Here is a 24,758-nt window from a genome sequence, read left to right as displayed (position 1 = left end):
GTGATCATTTTACCATAACTAGTAGCGTTCCACAATTACCTTAACTAGATTAGATCTAAAATTCAAAAATTCTTACTCAGACCTCAGTGATATGGCTCTGTCTGACAGTAAAAAGTTTGCAATTCCTAAAAAATTAAAGGTGTTGGCATTAAAAACCTTTGCTGCATACAAGGGGTGTACATTGTGGAACTCCCTACCTCAACATGAAAGAAATGCCGAAAACTATGTCATCTTTTAAATATAAAACCAAAGAACGCTTATTTGAAATCATCTGAGCCATTTGTTGATTAATTTCCATTAGCTCTGATTCTTCAATACCCTCATAACTGTGATTAACCACACAAAATGCGATACTAACTTAAGTATTTATAGTCTTCGATACATCGTACATGTGATACTCTTTAAAATGTGATTATTAGGCAGTGTTTGTTTGAATGTCTTTTTATTTCATTAACTGAAAATATAATTTATAATATTTTATGGTGTATTAACCTGCCACAGGATCTCAGTCTAGTTTATACATGTAATTACCTTCTGTAATTGATTCTGTTTCATAAATTTTTATGTTGATTATAACAATGTTTTAATTTTATTTTTTAAAGTTATGTCAAAATGTTAAAGCTAGTCTTCCTATGTCATGCAATATTATATTTGTAAGGACCACAATGGAAACAAGGGTTTTTGTGTTATCCTTTACATATAATGTTTATTGGCATGGCCATATTAATTACATACATGTCTTGTTATTTGTTTTAATGTACGTTTTATAATTTGTTTGCCATGTGAATTGTAGCATTTTATGTGCAATAAATTCTATCTATCTATATGTCAATACCGCTCTTATGAATTAAGAATGAAGACCATCAAAACAAGAAGTTGGTATCAAATAGCCGATAAGCACCAGTAGTGTTGTCATGATTCTTGCAAGGTGATTATTTTCCTATTCCGAACCCTTTAGTCATTAATGTAATAAACAAAAGAATTTTTTAAGTATATGTTATAGATCTATTTTAAGTATCGTACATATTTTTGATTTTAAAGAATAATATAATCAATGTTTTTTTCAACAATTTCAACTGACGATATAAACTGAATTTTTGTCCTAACCTAACTCGTGATTTCAATCTCCTTGCAACTTTAAAATGATGTCATTCTAGCGCTTTATAAGAATGATTTGCGCTTAGCATGACTTCATTATACTGCTTATGAATGGTGTAATATTCTCCTACAGTAACATACATTAACTAATATTCAACATAGGACTTCATTAAGCATTTGGTTGAACATGATATTAAAAATAAGTTTTCATTAACATGGGAATTAGTATGATACTGAATATTTAGCTTTGAGTTTTATTATGATATAACCATAGGTTTTCATTAAGAATGTGATTTAATATGATATTTAATTAAGCATTATGTTGTGCGTGATATTAAACATGAGGTTGAACATATTGGTTTTTATTTAGCATGACGACGACTTTTGAAGTTTCAAACGATATAGATCTATACTCTGTGTGCGTGTGTGTGTGTGTGTGTGTTTGTTTGTTTGTTTTTTTGTTTAGCGTTAATTTTTGAAACGACTGAATTTAATATTAACTGATACTTTTTACAAGTATTTAACATGTGGTCTTAAAATTTTCATGCCGTTTTTTTCTTTTGTGGATTATTCTCTAAAGATTTTTTTAATTTTTCTGAGATTATTCATTACCCTCAAAATATTATTCGTTTATTTTTCTAAAGATTAATTCATTTCATTATTCTCTAAACTTATTCATTATTTCTTTAAAGATTATTCATTATTCTCTAACGGTAATTAACATTGTTATCAACTGAGCTATTTCATTGAAATACTGATAGACCCTAATATAGTAGGTAAGGCTGTTTGGTATAGCACGTAAGGCTGCCAGTATACGTCATTTGCAAAATTTATCACCCTTATTCAATTTTTTACGTATTGATAGGCTTTAGTACAGTATGTAGCGCTGTCAATTAACGTCACTTGATTAGTTAATTACCCTACAACAATTATTGACGTATTGATAGGTCCTGGTACAGTACGTTAATTAGACTGTCAATACACGTCACTTGAAAAATTTTTATTACCCTACACCAATCATTGACGTATTAGATAGGCCCTTGTATAGCACGTCAGACTGTCAATATACGTCATTTGAAAGATAATAACCCTACACCAGTCATTGACGTATTGATAGGCCCTAGTACAGAACGTTAGTCTGTCAATATACGTCATTTAAAAAGTTCATTACCATTCGATAGTCAGTCAATAATTTCTTTATAAGACAATTATAAAAATTGTATGATCTTTTGTACTTACCAATAGTTTTACTAAACTAAGAAAAGAATTGGGCGTATTATTTATAAATATTTTGTTATGCAAACACTGTTTAATATTTACACAAATGTTTAATCAAAATTAGATCATTAACATGGCCTTACTCAGCTGTTATATAAGCAGGCAAATAAAGCGGTCAATAAGTAAAAGTTTATTGTTACTAAAACACAGTATGCCATTTGGCAATTTTTCAACTGTCATTGTATGGTGACCTCCTTGACTTATCAATATATATTATAGATAAACTTTGACTCGACTTATTTACTGCCGGCACGGTATTTTTATAGCTTTTTTAATAATTACTTAAGTGAATTAAACAAAACACAACTATTGACAGTTTAAATAATTATTCTCAGATATTGGAGAAAGCATATGTTTTTTCTTCTTTTATTTATCATCGGAAAGAAGACAAGAAATGATCTTGGAGAGGAAAAACTTTAGACGCTGGGTTTCCTTAGATAAACATGCAAATATCACAATATCCCTGGTAAATAAAACTCTGTCCAGGGAGTATGCATAGTTATGTAAGGCGAAAGCAAATAAGTAGTTATAGTAAAACAGACTTAGTAAATATCAAAGCTATTTTTTCACATTTGTGCAAATACAATAACGGCCAAGTAAGAACATACAAAACTCTAAAGTACTATTGTACTGATCGAAGGCACATAAGCGACAGAATTTATACAAACCAGGTTTTCGTCAAATAATTAAAATTAGTAACTGCATTAATAGCTTGGACCTTGTTATATAAGGGAGATTATGAAATGAAGAAAGACCAAGTATCTGCCCATTCCTGAGATATAATGGAGACGAGGCGCCGAAGAGGTCAAGTTTTCATCATTTCTTTGGAATTTACAGAAATAATGACTTTCTCACACTTAGAATACACCACTACATCTCTTTCTGCTAGTTGATAGATGCTTATTAGATCAACGTTTTGCAATTAATTAAAATTTGAATATTTATTGGAACCCCTTAAAGCATCTTGTATGAATATGGACAATACAAGCCAATTTGTATAGTCCATTTGATCTCTAACAAAATAGCGTTTTTGCTTCATATCGTTTAAATAAAATAAAAAAAAATCATGTTATTTTATGTTATTATTTCACAAATACCATTAAGAAATCGGTTTTGTTCTTTTGAAGAATTTTCCAGGTTTATTTTAACGAGTTTGTATATTAAATTTTTGTAAATTTGACCAGAGAAAATAGGGATGGATGGTAATGATAAAGAATGGAGCAGCCAGATTTCCACATAATCCCACCCATCATTGTTTAAATTATTTCTTCGTGGTTTCTTAAATATTGCTATTTATACCATTATACAATACTGATATACACATTTTTATTACACCTTCTCTGGTAAGAAACCAACAACTTTTTTTTATTTCGCCTGAACAGAATATGGCCATTGCTTATAGTACATTCATTATTATTTAAAAAATCAACACAATTTATAAAACATGATCTGCAAGTTTCTATTGTGTAAAAGTAGTAAAATGGCATGTGCATTTAAAACTTGCCTTACTATTTTTACATTATGTTTATGTTTATTGTTGTTCCAACTATCCCACAATGATTTTGTAAAAAACTGAAAGGAATTAAAGGGAGATTGGAAGGAATAATTGAAACCGAAACCAGACAAAGGTTAAAAAATGGTCTATAAAAACGTTGATTCAAAAAGGTTTGGTAACAGAGAGTCTACACAATGCTTGTTCATGTGTAAAATCACTCGACCATTTTATTTTGTGCAATCTACTTTGTCAATCAAACAAAATATCTAGATCAGTTTGTAAAAATAGACATACTTGTATCTAGTAATACTGAGCAAAGTTAGTGTGAATATGACACTGACTAACTGCATGTATTGATTTCTATTCAAATGTGCCATTCACGAATTAGTTTGAAAATATAGGATAGTTAATAACGTTAACTGATATTTCGTCCCACTGATAACAAACTATATAATAAAGGATATTAATCCCATGCATGGCAAAACTTGAAAGCTGGTACTCTGTGTAAATGATATTTTGGATCCTTATGTTGACACTAATTCGAAAATATATACCAAATGGCCACTGGATATTAAATAAGGAATTATTCGAAATATAAAGCAAGGCAACTTTTATAAGACAAGTGTGTTCATATTGATCAGATGATGCATCACAAATTTGCCTACTCGCCAATACAAATGATTAATTGTTCAGATTATTTAATAATGATATAAGACGATACGTGCAAGGAAATCGTGCCATCATACTAGGTATATCATAAAAACAAATAATTTATTTAATTATCTGGATTTGATAGTTGCTTTTAAATGATTTAACATGCTTTTCATGTGCATGTACTTTCTTTTTCTCTATTTGGCACATAAGCAAGTGTTTTGAATTGATATATTAATTTTCATTTTCTGGCCGATAAATGTCTTTTTCAGAGCATAGGTATTTTTTAAATCTCGAAATAATAAGATAATGATAGAAGTTCTTGAAAATATTGTATTTCAGTTATATGTCTTTATTGATATGTGGCAGATGATTGTGCATAGTGATCCGCTTGTGGTGGATTTTGTTTGTATATTATGGCCCTGTGTTGTAACAAGTAATAAAGTATGGAAATACACCTTGGGAATTATCCCTTTAAATAAGTATTGTTTTGTCCACCTATGAATCCAATATATGAATCAATGAAAAAGGTATGATAATTTCAGCAAAATTTACACTTTTAATCCTAACGGTCAATGAAATGAACATGCCGGTCCTTTCAAAGAGGTTGTTTTGTCCAAGTATGAATAAAACTTATTTATTAATAACAAAGTTATGACCAATTCTAAGAAAAGTCAACAGTTGATGATTAAATAAAAGTCAATGCCTAGTTCAGTCTAACTTTTTGACGGTACTCTTCAAAATGTGGTTATGTCCATGTATGATGGCAAACAATTATTAAAAACAATGAAGATTGAAAATCCCAAATACACAATTATACAAAAATCAATTTATAAATTTACATGATTTACATTCTGATATTAACTCATTAACTTACTGTTTGATAAGCATCAGATCTATCCAATTATTTCATAGTTTGTAAATAAGAAACAAACAAAACAAAAAACCAAACAAACATAGTAGAAAAAATAATATGTACCATACATCCTACGAAATAGTTGTTTCATGCAACATTTTTATTTCGGTAATCTATTGCTTAATATAGATATTTTGCAAGAGTAAATATCATTTTCTTTTTATCAATTGAAATTCAATCACAAAACACTGATAAAATCCGCAATGGTACTTCATGACAGTGGTTCTCAAAATCCATTGAAAAGTGGCAGAGGAATTGCGTGTAAAATTAATTGTTAATCATTGATCCAGTAACCATATTATTTAACAAAAACTTATGAGAAACTGTCTCTGTCACTGCAGTTATGTAAATTAATTAATTAATTAATTTTTTTAAACGTCTTATATTTTTAAACAAATAAGATTTTTATTTAATCAATAGGTTTCAGATTGTTTAGAAGAAATTTAAAAGAACATTATTTACTAATTGATTATCAAATATGTTCTTAAAATTATAACTGTACAAGAAAGCTATTAATTTTGAGAGAGAAAATAAAATACAAAAGAAAATAAACAAAATATATGAACAAACCTTCCATGTTGTTAAGTTTTGAATTCCTTTTTACCTTACGATGTTAATATGTTGTTTGAAAATGTTATGAAAAATTTGAAAAAGTTATGTCACCGCTTGTGGCAAAGGCATTAAAATAATGTTTGTCCTATCCAGTGCCATCACACTTGAGAGGCGTGAATTTGTAACGAAAAACAGAATGTACTTACGATATATAACTACTGTTTATTTTTATTTCATTGACTTATTGACCTAACGAGTCTATATATATATTAATTATACATACAGCATGAATACTTATGACCTATAATGACGTTGATATCTCTAAATTTCTTCTATTTGAAAGTTTTTAATATTTTACTGTTACAAAGAGTTTTATCGGATTTTTCTATTTAAAGATTCACTACAAGTTAATTGCAGGCAATTTCAGAAGTAACTAGAGTAGTATATTAATTATAAGTTGTCCTTCCTATCATATATACCAAGATCATGTGTCAATGAACTTGCGTTTTATTTCATTCATTATTGAACGTCTTGGACTCTTCTAAATGACGATTTTGAATTTCCTCGGACTCGTTCAGCACTTTTAGGTGTTGAATTTGAGTACTGTTAAATCCGTTGCTAGGGGTCATGAGGGATGTTGCATTTTTTTTATAATCTCTCATATACTGACTCAATCAAATCGTGTCTGCAAATTTCATGTAACTTTGTTCTGATTAATTTTCCAGGGATCACCCTTTTCACTTTCCAGATATTTGTCAATCGGCCAGATGGATCGATACAACAAGATGGCCTGAACTGTGAGGTTTCTTTAAAAACCTGCCGACACGACATCATGACTTGAACTTTGATTTTAGATATTAGACCTGTTGATACTACATGATGGTTTATACTGAAATTTATTTATTAATTTACTGTTTCTATTCATTAATTTATTACCATTTATTGTTAATTTCTATTAGATTTGTGTTGTTTTCTTCTTTTTTATTGGGAATGTTTTGCTAATTCAATGGAATTAACTGTTTCTATTTCGTTTTTATATATCTTGTATGAAGTCGAGGAGAACTTTCTCTGTCTTATTCATTTTGTTGTCGGAAGGATCAAGTCCCTAAAGTTGTTAAAACTTGTGGTCTTACCCATTTGCTTGTCATGCAAATACTGAACATTTATCCGATATTGTGTGTCTTATGTTTGTATGTGACATTTATCATTTTGTATATAACGAAAAGCAATAAAATATGATGAACCTAAAATGTATTTTTTATTGATTTGAAACTACTTTTAAGTTTTAAATTTATAAAGGCATTACTGCAAGTTTAAAGCCACAAATTTATTGATGTAATGGTTTCATTTTATGCAATATATTTCCAACAAGTAATGCCGCGTAGTTGAGTTGTAAAGTATGTGGCTCTGAAGCGATTCCTAAGGTAACACGTACAAATATTGCTGTTAAGACAGCAAAAGGGAAGTTCTACGCAACATATTGCTTTTAACTATGTATATGATATTAAAATATTATGATTGGGATTTAATACAATTATACAATTTCAGTCTGTTACAGTTGCATGCCAATCATTTTCAACTGTTAATCATGCGAAAAGTATTGTCAGTTTGCAAAATTACAACAGAAACTAGAAATGTTTCTAGCAACTTTCGTACTTATGCACAACAACATTGGTTGTGATGATGATGCAATGTTAAATGACTTATCTCATGATGAATTTTCTAATATTGTAATAGATAGTTTAAATAAACCTTTCGATGAAAATGAGATTGGTAATTGCATTTCCTCGTTATCTCGAAATAAGGCGCCTGGTATAGATTTGGTAGTCTCAGATTTTTTCATTGATGCCAAGACATTTATCACTCCTTTTTGAGTTCAAATTTTTAACAAAATATATAGTGAAGGCGTTTATCCTGTAAGTTGGACAAAGGGCATCACCGTTCCTATTCATAAAAAGGGGGATAAGAGTGATGCCAATAATTATCGAGGAATTTCACTTATCTGTACCATGGCTAAACTATTTTCTTTATGTTTAAGAAATCGATTAGACAAGTGGTGTGAAAATACATCAGTTTTTAATGATATGCAATTCGGATTTCGTTGCAACAGAAGCACAGTAGATTGCGTTTATATTCTGCATAGCTTTATTCAAAAATTGCTGTCAGAAAATAGATCTCTTTATTGTGCTTTTATCGATTACGAAAAAGCATTCGATACGGTTGTTCGAGATGCACTGTAGTACAAGTTATTTGAAATTGGTGTTAGCAGCAAAATGGTGAATATGTTAAAGGCAATATATTACAGAATCTCAGCCTGTATTAAGACACATACAAACTTATCTGATTTTTTTGATGTTTCGCTTGGATTAAAGCAAGGGGAACCACTCTCGCCCATACTTTTTATACTGTTCGTGAATGATGTTAACGTAAACCTTGATTTTAATGCGCTGCCAGAAGCAGATTTAAATTATCTGAATATTTATATGTTACTATTTGCAGACGATATGGTGGTATTTACTACAAATGCACAAAGTCTCTAAGCGCAGCTAGATAGTTTATATATATATATTCTGTTAAATGGAGTCTGAAAATAAATGGTAAGAAAACAAATATTTGTGTATTTAGAAAAAGAAAAACAAAAATTGATAATAATTGGTATATTAATGATGAGAAAATAGAAGTTGTAGAAACATTTTGTTACCTTTGAATTAACTTTAAGTATAATGGGTCTATGACGGATGCAATGAAATCTTTATCAGAGCACGCATTAAAAGCTGTAAACAGCCTGTATTCAATCTTCTCAAGAATAAAGTTTGATGTTAAGACTAAACTGTTGCTCTTTGACAGGATGGTTGAACCAATACTACTATATTGTGCTGAAGTCTTTGGTATTTACAATACAGATGTTCTAGATAGAATTCAAAAAAAGTTCTGTAAAAAGATTCTAGGTGTTAAAATGTCTACACCAAATATGGCTGTACTTGGAGAATTGGGAAGATATCCGATATCTATCTTATATTAAGAGAGAGTTTTGAACTATTGGATAAAAATAAACAGAAATAAAAGTTCGCTTATTTATAATATTTTTCAACTGCAATATCAAGAAACATACAATCAAAATTGCATATTTTGGGCAAAACATGTTAAATCTCTTCTAGATTCTCTCGGGTACGGCTATATTTGGTACAATTTCAACGATGATATTTCTATGAGTATCTTTAAATGCAGATTAAGAGATCAGTTTAAGCAAGAATGGAGTGGTTCTATTCGTAATATGTCTAAACTTGATTATTATGTGAAATTTAAAAAAGAATTTGGTTATGAAAAATATCTTGATTTTATTGAAAATGACTATTTGAGAAAACTATTTACTTGTTTCAGATTATCAGCGCACTCGCTAGCTATCGAAACTGGGAGATATATAGGAACTGATAGAATAAATAGAATTTGTAGATATTGCAATTGTAATGTAATTGAGTCAGAGTACCACTTTCTAATGACCTGTCAAAAATATTCAAATATTCGTACCAAATACATGCCACATATTTCGTGGCCAAATCTTAATTTATTCAACCGTGTGATGGGTTCAAATAAAAAGAAAACTGTATTGAATATGTGTAAATATCTTAAAGAAGCATATACTGTTAGAAATGATGTCTTATAAATGTACACTTTTTCTGATCACTATGAATATATATGTATATCTGTTGATAAATATTGTTTCATTTAAAAATTGATTTATATGTTTGTATATATGATAAATATTTGAAGTATTTTTTCTGTTCATTAGCCAAAGGCAAGTTTTCGTCGATATTTGCTAATAAAAGTTGTTGTTGTTATCTAGATGTACAAAGTCTGCACAAAGTAACATAGTGCAATGTTTATTCTTTCCCAATTTAATGATCTTAAAAGGAATTAATCTTTTAACTTTGTTTTTAACCTTAAAATTATAAGTCATGGGCCAATTACGAATTTCACTTTAAGATGTAATCGCTCTTTCATCTGTAGAATCTATAGATAGATTTTCGGATTTTTACATCTTTTTAAAGCTTTTGAATTCAGGTTTGTTCGTCATTAAACGGAAGCACTCTAAACAGTCGCAAATCTTGCGAGGCATTGAAAAGTACATGTGACCAATATGCATACCACAATGTGTACTACAATTTCCTGTGAAAAAAGAAACTTGTTTGGCTTGTGAAAAACAAAATTGTATTTTCATAAATGTATTAAAGATATTAATTTCAGTTATGTTGTTTTTGTCTTGCTTTCTATCTTCTTCTTATTGTATTCGAAGAACAATGGTTGACATCGGGAATATATTGGCAAGTAAAACTGGTTCCCGTTCTAATCTATTTAAATACCGTGCTGCGTATCACCGAAGGGGAACCAATATGTGACTTCAGATAATAGAAATTTTAATTTTGTTAGTTCCGAATTTATTTTTCATTTAAAGAATTACATGATCAAAATCGGGTTCGTGGACAAAATAAATGTCAAACACAATTAGCTCCGCGCCTTTGGGTTTTGGTGTCTTTTTATAGGATATGAAAAGTAATTCATTGGTCATTAACCTGAACCATATATTTTATCCGTAACTTTTTGGAAATAAGTAAAGTTATATTGAACTAGCATTCCGTATGAAAGTCAAAATACTACTTTGTTTACATTTTCTACTTTTATGACAAATTATTTCACATTTATCTCTACTTTCTTCTGGTAACAAACATTTCACATTCTCTAAAACCATTCTTTTTAAAATTTAATTTATTTCTGAGGCATAGATCTAATGTTACTTTAACGATGAAAAGAAAATACGTTAAACATTAGCGATTAATCTTTAAACCATTGATTATGATACTGAAAGCATTTTTGAGTAACTCAATGTAAGTCATAAACTAAAGTAAATATGACCTTATTCACCAATATAATATGACCTAATTCAACAATATAATTATGGTCTTCATTTACTATATTTCAAAAAAGCACTTGAAACGGAAACATTCTATAATAACAGACGTCTATAAAAAAAAATTATGACGGTAGGTGACCTATAAGGGTCATTCAAAGTAATATATAGCTGAATACAGTCGTTTCATATAATTCATTTAGTTATAATGGCTCTTAAATAGATCTTATAGATTTTTAAGAAGTGGACCAGTATACATTTAATATATTTTCAATCAATAAGTACATAATTAAGAGTTATATATTTAAATGTATCTTCTATCAAGTCAAACACAAGTTAACCAATAATCGATAGTTTACTTACCCAAATACAAATTGCATATATAAGGCCCTGCTAATTTACCTACAAGTTTCTAAGAGTTACGAAACATTGTCATAAAATCATTATTAATATTTGATTTACACAAAAATCGAAATATGGATCACAAATCAATTACTAGTATATGTATATTTTTCAGCGCAGTACACAAGATACTCTAGAATCTAAGAGAGGTATGCATTTGCAGATCTTTGAGAAATATTGCAGTCAAAAAATACCTTCTGAAAAGACAATATAATTATTTTATATTGTAAGAATTTCAGTATTTTTTTTCTTAGAAAAGTTGCACCATATCACTGTTAACCTTTCTTCATAATGGTGGTGGTGGTGGTAGTTTTTACTCCAGACCACGGCAGTAATGAAGATTTCTTCAAAACAGCGTTTCGATAGCTATTTATAGTGTGTAATTGACGCTCGTTTCTGGCTTAAAGAAAGCGGACCAATATATTAGAGGTATCGAGAGGTTTTCCTATTGTTTATGTTTTTATGGATGGCGAAAATCATTTCCATCTTAATTCTTTTACACATTTAATATTTTGAAACGCTGAAGGCCGTTTTTTTTTCAAAATGAATACACGATTGTATGCTTTTGTTTTCAAGTAAAAGTGAAAGACAAGGTTGGAATAAAAACTTGATTTCAGAAAAAGAATACTATAAATAATAAGTCTGCAAATTTTCTGCCGCCAAATAATAATATTAAACGAATGATAACAAAATTTAAATCGCTAAATCACCGATTTCTACAAATCAGTAAGCGCGGCCATGTTTGTGTATTGGCCGTATAAAAACAGGTGCGCGTGATGTCATTTCCCCACATCTTTAGATTCATGATAAATCTAGTTGAATCGTAAGGAAATATTAATATAATAAAGTATTGACCAGACAATTTAATTTTCACAGGAGGTGTAGAGGAGATTTTTTATGGTTCAAAATACGTAACAATGTCAAAAAAAAAAAATAATAATGATAAATAAAGAAACGTACGGCTAGCCAAAAGTTCTAGCCGTACGTGAGTCACGAACGACTAGCCAGGACGCACTGTACGTATTGTCTAGCCGTACGGCACTTTTCAAAATTATATGGATGTCGAACGTTATAAAATTGTTGATTTTCATGCTTATCATTTGTTGTTTTATTTGTATGAATTATTAAATCATTTTTGTTAATTTTAAGCACATGGGTCGAATAAAAAATGATCGGAGTGGAATAAATAAATAAAAAGATCATTGAATGAAAAAAAAACACGGTGAAATGCAAAAATAATTATATAATTTTCAAAGCAGTAGATAAATATCGAACATAAAAGCACAGTCAATCAATTAATTAGCCTTAATTAAAACCTATCCAGGGACTGACAATAGAATTTTAGTATGCCTTTCACGGAACATGCAAACTTTCCTTGATGGACAAACTTCTATACAGTATCGTCGGTAATTGTCGCAATTATCAAGAGCCTAACAACAATCATTTTCAGTGTGTGTTGTTTTTTTTTCATATAAAAGGTGTCGAAAATTAAACTTAATGAAACAAAAAAGGATAATTATCAAAATTTTGTATTTCAATTGGTGTTTAAATGCAAGCAAAGGTTATTTTTTGTCGACATCTTGCGATGACAAAGATCGATATATATATAGCGATCAAGGCGATTAATCTCTAAAAAGTTAACATCCAAAGACAATTAATGCTGTTTCTTGGTTAAAATCCTCGCTTAAAGTCATAAATAACATATGCATTTTCGACTTCCATAAAATTTTGAAAAGTGCCGTACGGCTAGCCAATACAACATGTCCTTGCTAGTCGTACGTGACTCACGTACGGCTAAAACTTTTGGCTAGCCGTACGGGCCCGTACGCTAGCCACTTCCATTATAAAAACCCTACTAAAACGTGTTCTTAATAGTACATATAATTAAATTTTTACAGTTTGATTCTGACTTTCAAATTTAAAGGTGTGGACATATGTTATAATTCATGTACACATTTCAAAAATGTAAGCAACTCTTTTGAAAAGTAAATTGTTAACATGTCTGTCAACGTATGATGCTGCGCATCGTAATCATAGCCTAATATTAACTGCAGGCAAATCATTTTTATTGGCTGCTCAAAAATCTAATTTGCATAATTTATTCACACAATTGCTGGTTCTTACTACTTATGTCTAATACTGCGCATTGTCCATTTTAATTGTTCCTAATTTGCACCAAATGCTCCTGTCACACTGTGTACTGACGATTTTTATTGCTCCTTGTATGCCTCTGTGCCGACAGACCTTTTGATCATGCACAATGTTGCCCTGATTGGTTAATCACCCTTGTCAAATATTCTTATGACGAAATAGACATCTATTTTTTTACGCTTCATCAGTGAACTGAATGACCTTAGGGGGAATTAGGTTCCACACTGTAGTAAATTACAGCACGTCATAAAATAGCAACACATTTTTTCAGTTACCAATAATCATTTGAAATATTAAGTAGATTTATGATTTTTTGTTTTATTGGATTAAATTTACGGTAGTAGTAATGCGTATCTGTCGGGAAAGTAATTTGGTAAGTAGATAACGTGGAAAAAAGATTTAGGGAGCTGGATAAACCCGAGAATATGCGTAATTATAGGGGAATGGGCAACCTGTTGCTGTTGGTACCAGTTTTGACAAATAATAATTTATGTCGCAGCGTCTTCAACAAAATGATTAAATTAATTAATTAAAGCAATTCAGTTCCAAATGATGTTTTCATAAATAATATATAATGTACGCAATAAAATAAATAAGTTCTTCATCAAGATATATTTCAGTTGTACCAGCGTGTACACCTATACCGGAAGTGGGTATAACACGTCACAATCTCGGTCTCGTCTGTCTCGCGAGAATGACATAACGCCAAAATGGCGGCGCCCATGAACTTATTTCTCAAGTAAAAAATAGTGTCTTAAAACACGAATTTCTCTCTTATAGGGTCGTTTTCCAGTGAGTAGAGTCTACATTTTGACTAATTTATAATAAAAAGATTGCAACCATTTCATACCCTCCGACGATACAATTTAATTGAACAAAAGTATCAATTATATTACTTATAAATTTGAATTGATTATGCAGTGAATTCATTATATCAATGAAATTAACGTCAATGGTCGATTGAGCTGAAACATTGTAATAAATTCACATAATCACACAATGACATTGCAAATTTTCTACATACATGACAATTTTATTTTCAAGGAACTTGATCTCTTTTTCGTGAAAATCTAAATTAATATTCACATGTATTTTTATAACACAAAAAGTTGGTCTCAATCATACGGACCAGTAATCGATATCAGAGCAATTGATTAAAAATTTTTTTTATTAATTCTGGTATCCTTTCATTATCTGAAAGTCAAGATTTTTTTTGTTAACAAGAATGTATATATATATTATTCATTACTTTAAATACTAAAAATATGAATATTTAAAACTTTTTCAAATATAAGATTGAATAAAAACAATTTTCAATATCTTCTTTCAACATAGTTAGCTAGTACTACATGTATCACATTTAGAAAACAAATATTATATTTTCAGTGAAGGTTATTAATATTTTATGGGGGGAAAAACAAATAATAAAATTAAATAGTTTTAAAATTAGTGTGTGGCCGACTGCCAACCAAATTTCAAAAGAATGGCATCAGCATAGAGTGTAGGACAAAAGCCCCCCCGGACGAAAGCCCCCCCTTCTAAAAATGACAAGGTGGACAAAAGCCCCCCCATGAAATTTTCAAATAGGACAAAAGCCCCCCCATCAAAAATACAGGTAGGACAAAAGCCCCCCATCTTTTTCACACGCATAGGTGCTCAAATTCATAAAATTTCACACAAACTTTTAAATTAAAATGAAAAGAATTTGTTTTAATGTTAATTTATAATGTATATTTGGAGTGATAACAAAGTTTATGATAACAGATTAAATAATGCATGCATGCGATACCAAATTCATAGATTTTCATATACACAACAAGGGTCAGAAGAGTAGTAATGTTTAATCACTTTTGCAAAGGGATCAAATTAATATCCTTAGCACTTTGTCACCTTCATGTGATGTCCATACATATCTTTAAAACACATAAAAAACACAACTTTAATACACTATATGTAAATTAGATTGACTATGGGGGGGGCTTTTGTCCTACTTTTACTTTTTTATGGGGGGGCTTTTGTCCTATGTGTAAATTTCATGGGGGGGGCTTTTGTCCACCTTGTCATTTTTAGACGGGGGGCTTTCGTCCGGGGGGGCTTTTGTCCGTATCCCATCAGCATAAACACGGTGTCCATATCACATGACATTAATTTTTATGATCTACGTGAGATTGAAATTCAAAGGTCAAGCCGTTCTAGGATTTATTTTACTTAACACTATTTTTACAATTTTATTCTTTCAATAGGATCTGGTGTACAGGGCGTAACTGATACATTGAAAGTTTGGAAAAAAATCTTTTTGCCGTAAAGAGAAATAGCGTGAATTTCAAACTGATTTTAGCTCAAAATACCATTCAAATTTTGCAATAGAATGATAATTGTCATAAAAAATAGTAAATTGGTTGTGAAAGAAAATCTTAAATAGATAGACTTTTGTATTGGTTTTCTGTCCCACAGATAAAAAAAGTCACTTGGTACAAGTATATGGACTGAGATAGCCATTATATCTTTAGTCCAAAGTTCATTTCTTTTTAAATTTCCTGAATTTTCCCGTATTAGACAATAAAAGAGGTTTCTCTTCGTGTTGAAATGTTAACATCGAATTAATTTCCGAAGTCGCAACTTTAAAGTAATACATGTCATTTAAATTACAAAATAAGAATAAAAGGCAAACATTGTAACGATGTACCTTTTTCTTTAAGAAAATTGCCGAGCATTGTAATGGGACACCCATCATTTTATGGGGGTTCCATGTCATCGAATCCGCCCTGAAAACAATTAATTTATACTTGTTACACTGTTTTTGTGGTCAACATACAAATCAACAAATGATTGGTATTTCAGCGGAAATAAAATATCTACATCAATTCGATATTTCTTAAGATTAAAACAAATATGATTTGACCCGCGCCATGACAAAACCAACACAGTGCGTTTGCGACCAGTATGGATCCAGACAAGCCTGCGCATCCGCGCAGTCTGATCAGGATCCATGCTGTTCGCTTACAAATCCTATTACAAGTAGAGGAACTGATAGCGAATAGCATGGATCCTGATCAGACTGCGCGGATGCGCCGGTTGGTCTGGATCCATGCTGGTCGCAAACGCATTATATTGGTTTTGTCGTGACGCTAAGAAGCTAATGAATTATCAAAAATGAGCAATAAATTATTCTAATTGTAGGCAGAATTTATTAATATTATGTAATATTATTTACATGACAAATAAGTTGTACGTGCATTTCTTTTCCATAATACAAGTGGTTTACATAAGCATGTTATAACTATTATACAAATAATGTATACAAGAAAAGACATTATATAATTGTAGAATCAAATCTTGAGAAAAAGGAGAGTCGAGGAAAACAATGTTTAAAAATTTATCAAAAAAAAACAAACAAAAAAAAACACATTAACATACTAAATACAATAACGTAGGGAAAAAACATGTTTGACGATCCAAGGGTAGGAATTAAAATAAACAAACCTGTATATATCTTGTAGAAGATGTCTGTATTTCTCGGAAAACAGAACGCTCCCTCCCCATGCTCCCTGAATTCATTATATGAGAAAAAACATTAACACGTTTTAGAGGCTGAAAAAAATTATTACATCGTACTCAACTAATAACAAAAGCATGATGATGGTTTCATATATTTAAAACACACGTTCCTTTCAAAGTTATATTTACATACCATGACAAGTAAAAACAGTGCAACAATATCAATATTAATTTGATATTAATGACGGAGCTTGTACATTCGCTTCTGCAAGTGGTTATGCAAGAGTTTATACATTCATTGCTATTTGAAGACTAAATTCTTTTAAAATTGTTTTTAAAGTTTTGTATTAAATAGATATAAAACGATAATTGCAAAAGGCTGTTAAATTTTTGTCTTACGTCAACGTGAAGCCATACTCCATAGCGCTCGCAAACATCAGCAATGGCGTTCACGGGATCAAACGTACCCAGAACGGTTGTACCACTGTTGCATTTACCATGAGTGGCACCATACGGTGCTCTACAGAGCGCCGTATTGCTGTTTCAAGATCAACACTTCGCATTCTGCCTCTGAAATTTTAACAGTTACATTGCTTTATAAACGCACTTTGTGAGTATTTCTGGTTTGCAGATACTGAACATTGGAAACTCGTCGTCTTTAGATAATATTGATGGTGTTTGATTTTTTTAGAAAAGAATTTTTTAACTTAACCTATATAACGATTTTATTTTCAACCAAGATGCATTGTATAAGCGGCTTAGCTCGAACTTAAAAAAAATTACAAAATACCGTTTCTCATACAAAGGATTTTGATGAACATTTTTAGTTTGAGATGAAACAGATCTATGAATATAACAAAACACGTGCAAAAGTATCACGTACCTTTCATCGGCGGGAATACTGTAAACATTATTAAGACCTATTCCGAGGAGAATTGCCGCTTTCTTGACAGAAAAATGACTCTGAAACGAAGAAAAATGTTAGAAAGGTGATCATTTGTCGTTTAGATTACAACTCGCGCTCATTGAACATTTTTCTTTCATAAAATTCAAATACATTTAAATTTAAATCATAATGATTATAATAATATATCAGTGAATCATAAATTCAAAGGTTTAAAACATTAAGAATATGCACAAATTTACATTGGTTAATTAGTTGATGACATCAATATATGATATCTCTTATTCTTTATTTGTACTTGTTTCGTTCATTTCAAGACACATTAAGAAAATGATCCTCTTTCAAGTCTTTGCTACTCAAACTTGATATATATTTACGTAACACGAAACAACACAGGATATTCAAATATGTTTATTATCAAAATATTTATTATACTGAAGAAATTAATTTTTTTATTTGCATATCATTGTCAACATGTTTTACTAAATGAACAGAAGTACATCGTTCTATCTGAGTAAAGAAACAATGAATAAAGGAGCTCAACTGAGATCTAAATCAAGTGAAGCACTTATATGAAAACAATTTGCAAAGTATAACAAAGAAATATGATCAGAATAGAATTAAAATTCGATTTTCTATACAATTCTCAGTCCAATTTGAGTGAAGAGCGTTTAAACGCTTTTTGAGTTCGTTTGTCATAATAGAAATAAAAGTCAACGAAAAGCGGGGAGACAATAATGATCTGAAAATTTGCAAAAAAAAAAAGATTATGTCAAGACATGCATGTACATTAAATGGTATACACATATTGGAAAAAATATTCCTAATTCCTTCATGTAAATAAAAAGAAGAATATATCGTCATTGGAGTCATTTTATAACTGATATGTACAGTTTCTGCATTTTCATTCATGATTAAGTGCATGTAGTTCGTTCTTTCTTTGACAAAATATTAATGAAAAGTAAAATAACTTAAATACAAAGTATAGTTAACCTGTACAGACGTAAAGACTGCAAACTGTAAACCATTCGCCATTCCTTTCTCTTTAATATTTGGATTTGCTGCGTGTCGAGCAGCTAGCATAGCATATAGGTTGGAAATGGCGCCACCTGTTTATATAAATTGCATGTAAACACATAAATTGTTAACTGAACAAGTGAAATATTGTCACAATGAAAAGCGTCTCTGTATAAGCATTGTAAAAATATATGTCTTTACTTCCCGAAAGGTAACATATATCATTTTCCCCCGAAACTACATAAAAGCGTTTCACTTCTTATCATAAAGAAATATATCAGTAATTATATATTAATTTTATATTTTATTTTGCAAGTTAAAACACTCATCAAAATTTTGAGTAAAACATTAAATCAACTTAAATATGATTTATACACATATTTCCAGACAGATTATGCGATAGTGTACGCGCGGAATGGATATTAGTATACACTGTATCAATATATCGGCTATAGCATAGTTTTTAGTTGGGACGAAAATATAGGTGCACTTAAGGTAGAAGGCAAAACTTTGCGAACTTTTGGGTAACGTCTTGAAAATTGTCATGTAAAAAAGTTGACCATATTTCTGATTAGATTCCGTTGACTTTTGTTCCAATAGTTTTAGCCAATTTTTGTACACACGACGTCAAAGTTGACTATCAAAGCCCGTTTGTGAACATGGCGTCGTTGAGTATCCATGGCAACTTTTATGGATATGACAACGCCATAGGCAGACAAAATATCTTTGATTCTACAGCATTCGACAGAATATAATTTTTCCTTTAAGTTGGTATAAAATTTTACGCCAGAAACCAAAAAAATTTTGAAAAATGGAAAAAAATGTCAATTTTGTGTAAAATTTTACGTCCAGTTTAACCGCATTTTTTCAGTTATAAAGCGGCTTATTAAAAAAAATCCTGAAATAAATGTTTGATCATTTTCTTTAAACGTCCTTTGAAATGTATGTTCTGTCTAAATGACCACAAAATAGTGGGTAGCCGACCCAAGTTTTTCGGTTTACACGTGATTTTATTTCCCCCACAACTTTGCATAAAAGTCACGCTGTCACAGGGCGTTTGTTATTTTGTTTGTAATTAAAACAATGGCCCTGTGTCAAAATCCCGCTATTAACGGCATTAAACGCCATTATGACCGCTGCGGAAAATATATGGATATAAGGAATTGTACAGAATTCGTATATTATTGATAGACAAGTGAAAATTAAAATACGGACATGTATGGGACCGTATATCATGCAATACCAATGTGACTAATACACCGTGATCCATACAATCGTAACATAAGGCAACTTTGTTCTACTAAAATACGGATATTTTTAATAACAAGGTCAGATATTACCAAAATATGAAATTTTGTGTTCTTTTAAATATTGAGTCTGTGTATAAAATAGAGAATAAAAATGTACTTCATAATTACCCCATTTCTATGAGAGGAAATAAATAATAGTCTATCAGAATAACATAAAATAGTAAAGCTTTGAGTAAATTTGATATTTTCTGGTTTTATTAACATGTCAATTGCAAACTGATTAAATGGTCAGTGAAACGAATATGTAAAACATCGACAGATCCTGACATAGTCCATTTATTTGTTTAAAGATTTACAAGCCTGCTGCGTTGTGATACTCGTAACAGTTGCCAATGATACGCAACGACGTCAAAAACGGACTTTGATGGTCAACTTTGACGTAGCATGCAAAAAAAAAAGAAAAAAAAGCCGAAATCATTGAAATAAAAATAACGGAATCTAATCTTTGTTATTATATGCCCTATCTATACAGATTTACGTAAAAAATTTATAGCAAAATATTATTATATCAAACCAAGTGTATATAAGTTTTTAGAATTGTTACAAACAGAAAATAAGACTGCTCTTTATAAATTAGGGTTATACTGTAAAAACGCAATGTCTATAAGAAATTCGATTATAAATATTACCAATTAGTGTAAAATTGTCTTGAAATATAGAACGTGCTCTATTTATTATATGCCGGTTAGTGTTTATATGGTTGCTTTGGGTCAACCAAGACTGTGTTAGTTTGTATTATATGTATGTTTATAGTTTGATGTTGTAAATAAGATGTTATTTATTATAAGCTTAATAGTGTTTATATGGATGTTTCTGGTCAACCGTACAGTTCTAATTTAATAGATGATGAGTTATATTTAGTTATGCAAATATATTATAAGTAAGCCAAACATTGTTGAAAAGATAGCAAACTTTATATGGATGTTTCTGGTCAACCGTACAGTTCTAATTAAATAGATTATTAGTTATATGTCTTATGACTGTGCACAGTTATAGTATATAGTGTGATACTATAGTTGGTTATTCACTTGTATCGGATGTTGATTACGTATATATAGATAAATTTATTGCAAGTGGCACAATAATGTATGTGAAATTCACGCTATCTTTGTCAACATGTTCGTAACACAATATTAAACTATGTAATATATGTTAAACTGATTATGTCATATCCTATACTGAAGGAAATAAAATAGATTAAATTGTTCACCTTCAAGAAATTTGCAGACTATCCATTGATTTTGTGATTGTATATATGTATGTATGAATGAATGTATTAATGTAATTGACTATGTACTTTGTATACGTCAAAATAAACTTTCTGTTCTGTTCTGTTCTAATCAATGATCAGCTTTTTACATGCCAATTTTCAAGACGCTACTCGAAAGTTGCAAAGTGTCGCGTTCTACCTTAATCATCGATCTTTACCTGGAGCAAATATTTCATCACCATCCGTCCAACCAATAAATCGACGCATGCGCACAAGAATCACTTCCTCCATAAGGGTAAACACTGGAGCCATTTCATAGGTGAACCTTTAATTCCATTCGTGAAAAATATATTAGTGCAACAATATAAACGCTGCTTTAGATAATAGTTAAAATGTAAAAATACGGTTGAGTGTAACTTATTAAAATATCTTTATAAACTTTTACTCTGCTGGAACTGGATGCATGTAGCCTTGCCCAGACAAGTTTGCGTACCCGTGATGTCTGACTAGGCTATCTCACTTTTTATTTGAATAAGAAAACCCAAAATTGAAAGCCGATTCAGCTATATAAGCTTTGAGATACTATGTTATTGATGAAGATCGCAAGTACCAATTTTGTTGCATATTTTTTTTAATAAATACATTATCAAATTTCAAAAGATGTAATACGTTTCTAAGGTTTTTGATTAATAAATGTACTTAACAGTGACCTTGTTCTTTTTTTACTTTCTATTTGCAATTGAGTAAAGGTTAAGTTCAATTTTCTTCCGTTATGATCATCATAAAACGTGACGTCGGATATTTTGTTATAATATGAACTAAACTCACATGTTAGTATTAGCAGCGGCGGTGACCCATTCAGCGGAAAGACCAATTATGTCAATACCAGTTGATAATTGGTTCAGAAATCTTGGATGGGCTTAAAGAAATACACACGGTAAGAATTAACTCTATTAATGCTTTGATCCATTCAAAAGATATACTGTAACACTTGGCAGATATTCATATTCACATAAAAATTAATTTTGCGTGATGGCAATGTTTTAAAATCATCATGCTATTCACTTGTGTGCTATGAGAATGTAATTATAGTTAACAAGTAAAAGCCCTTTAACTTTATTACTTATTGTTTGTTTTAGTTTTATTACTTATTGTTTGCTTCTGCAATGGTTGGGATTACTTTCTTACCAGTTTTAACGCAATACTTCAACGTTTCTTTACAGTCACTCAGTACTTGCTCCAAATCTCGTGGCTTCTCGTCAACATAAAGTCAATGATCCATTTGCTCTCGCAGCTGATGTGGATGGTGAAAGTCGAGCACCTTGCTGCGAACATCACGTTCAGATGTTTTGCGATGATCTTCGAGATTTCTGATAAGAAACTCACCAAGCGCTCGAATCCTGCCTTTGTATTGAACTCTTATATGTAACAAAAAGGCAAATAAAGAAATGTAACATATCATTTATATAACAATATGTTCATAGTCAGAAAATCTTTTTTTAAAACATATTAATGCGTGGTACTGGAATGACATTCAATATAACAAGAAGCATCTTTTAAAGAAAGAACTAATCTGCTTTTACTTGCAAAAAGCATTTCCATGAAGAAATATTACCAATGCTTGTTAAATGATGAAATAATAACAGTTATTACTTGTGGAAATTTAAAGTTGATTGCAAATAGTTTTGCAGTGTTCTTTTCATTAAGTGCAACAACCTGTTCAAAGAGTTGATGTATTGTGCTATTTTATGTATTTGCAGTATCTTCACTCTGCGACGCAGAACCTATGCTTTTTGTTATATTTGTATAATATGACGCAATTCTTTAGAAAGTGATACAAAATTGGTAAGAGCAATAATCATAAAACAAAATAAAAAAATAATGTAAATTGTCTTTTAACCATTACTGACGTATGTAAAATAAGGTATGTACCCATAATCCCAAGCAATTCCACTATAAAATCAATTAGCAAATATCAAACACCTCACCGCGTACAAAAGATCCTCTTACTCTTATAATTTCATTCGTATTTAAAAGTATTGGTAGGAATGTTATTTTTGAAAACATTTATAACTAAGTAAATGTAATCAGATTTTATAAAAAAAGGTAAAAAAATTTGTGGGACGAAACATGGTTAAACACAACTGAAATATCTAAATAACTTAGCCTGAAAGTGAAAGAATTTAAACTCTGAGAGCCTTGAGAAGAAAGTTCGTTTCCGGAACACCTTCAATTAAACATGAGAAGCGTAAATATTTCACCAATACTTCTTTACTAATTTTAAAATGGGCATTGAGATTCCCTGTTTTCAGTTATTTTAAAATGATAAATGAAAATTCTACTTTAATTCAGTTCTTTTCTGTAAATTTCACAGGAAGCCAAACTGATTTTATGCGGTCCTTTCAGCGAAAATGTTAGAAAGTATATAAATGATACCAGATCACATTGAATGATAAAATTATAATTACTTAAAAATTATTAACTAATAGATATGAAAAAGAAAATTAACAATCACCTGATGCAAATACCCTCTCAAATTCTGTCCAATCAAATGACAAACTCTTTGACCTGTCCAATGCAAAGTCAGTCTTTCTTACTGACTTCCCTTTAGTGGTTGATGCCATACCTTGGGTAACGAGAATTTGTGCCTTATGTTAATTAACCATATAATGTATATTATCCTTACTCAGAACTCAATAAATTTATTACTTCAAATGTATAATTGCTTCTTTGGATTAAACAATTTGCTATTTCAAAAAGTAAAACATGAATTATATATACAAGAAGAGTACAATCAGACACAGTAAAAACCGAATAAAAGAAAACAACTCAAGCATGACTTTTGTAAAGTGCATCTCTATTTCAAGTGCTAAAAATAACAAAATTTATCAACCTTTTTCTTGGTTAATTATTTCATTAACCTAATGTTTGTTGTTGTTTTTTCCCCCGAAAAATAGAGTGAAAAAGAATATAAAGTATGTTAAAGATAAAATAGTAATTAACGTTGTTGTACCAAACAGTTGAATTTGAATTAATTATTTTCTTAGCAAGAATGATCTGTTTTGCTGACTTGCTTGGTTTTAAACAAAAACGTTAATGTTATCTATTGGAATCACTGGTTACTATGGAAGTCACTGGTTGGTATGCGAATTTGTGGTTGCTATGGAAGTAAATGTATGATATGGACAAATCTAGCCGCAATTGATGTCACTGGTTGGTTTGAAAATTTAAAGTCAATGGTTTCCATGGAAGTCACTGGTTGCTATGGCAAGTCACTGGTTGCTATGGAAAGTCACTGGTTGCTTTGAGAGTCGGTGGTTGGTATGGGAGTCATAGATGCTATGTAAGTATGAACCTGTAATTTGCCTTT

At 30.4% G+C, this 24,758-nt stretch overlaps 1 protein-coding gene across 1 annotated transcript; it reads right to left on the bottom strand.

The window, feature by feature from the left end:
* Positions 1 to 16,135: 16,135 nt before the first annotated feature.
* LOC132734267 (glutamate decarboxylase 1-like) lies at positions 16,136 to 24,012 on the bottom strand (the record flags this gene model as incomplete). Its single annotated transcript, XM_060720972.1, is given in 10 exon segments — positions 16,136 to 16,214; positions 16,933 to 16,997; positions 17,347 to 17,432; positions 17,435 to 17,517; positions 17,831 to 17,910; positions 18,845 to 18,960; positions 21,607 to 21,713; positions 22,217 to 22,307; positions 22,577 to 22,792; positions 23,904 to 24,012. Coding segments are annotated over 10 exon segments (1,032 nt in total), but the record flags the coding sequence as incomplete, so codon positions are not given.
* Positions 24,013 to 24,758: the final 746 nt, after the last annotated feature.

Source organism: Ruditapes philippinarum, unplaced genomic scaffold (genome assembly GCF_026571515.1).
Source record: "Ruditapes philippinarum isolate M1 unplaced genomic scaffold, ASM2657151v2 ctg13789_1_1_1_1, whole genome shotgun sequence".
NCBI lineage: Eukaryota > Metazoa > Mollusca > Bivalvia > Venerida > Veneridae > Ruditapes > Ruditapes philippinarum.
This window is presented reverse-complemented; position numbering and strand designations above follow the sequence as displayed.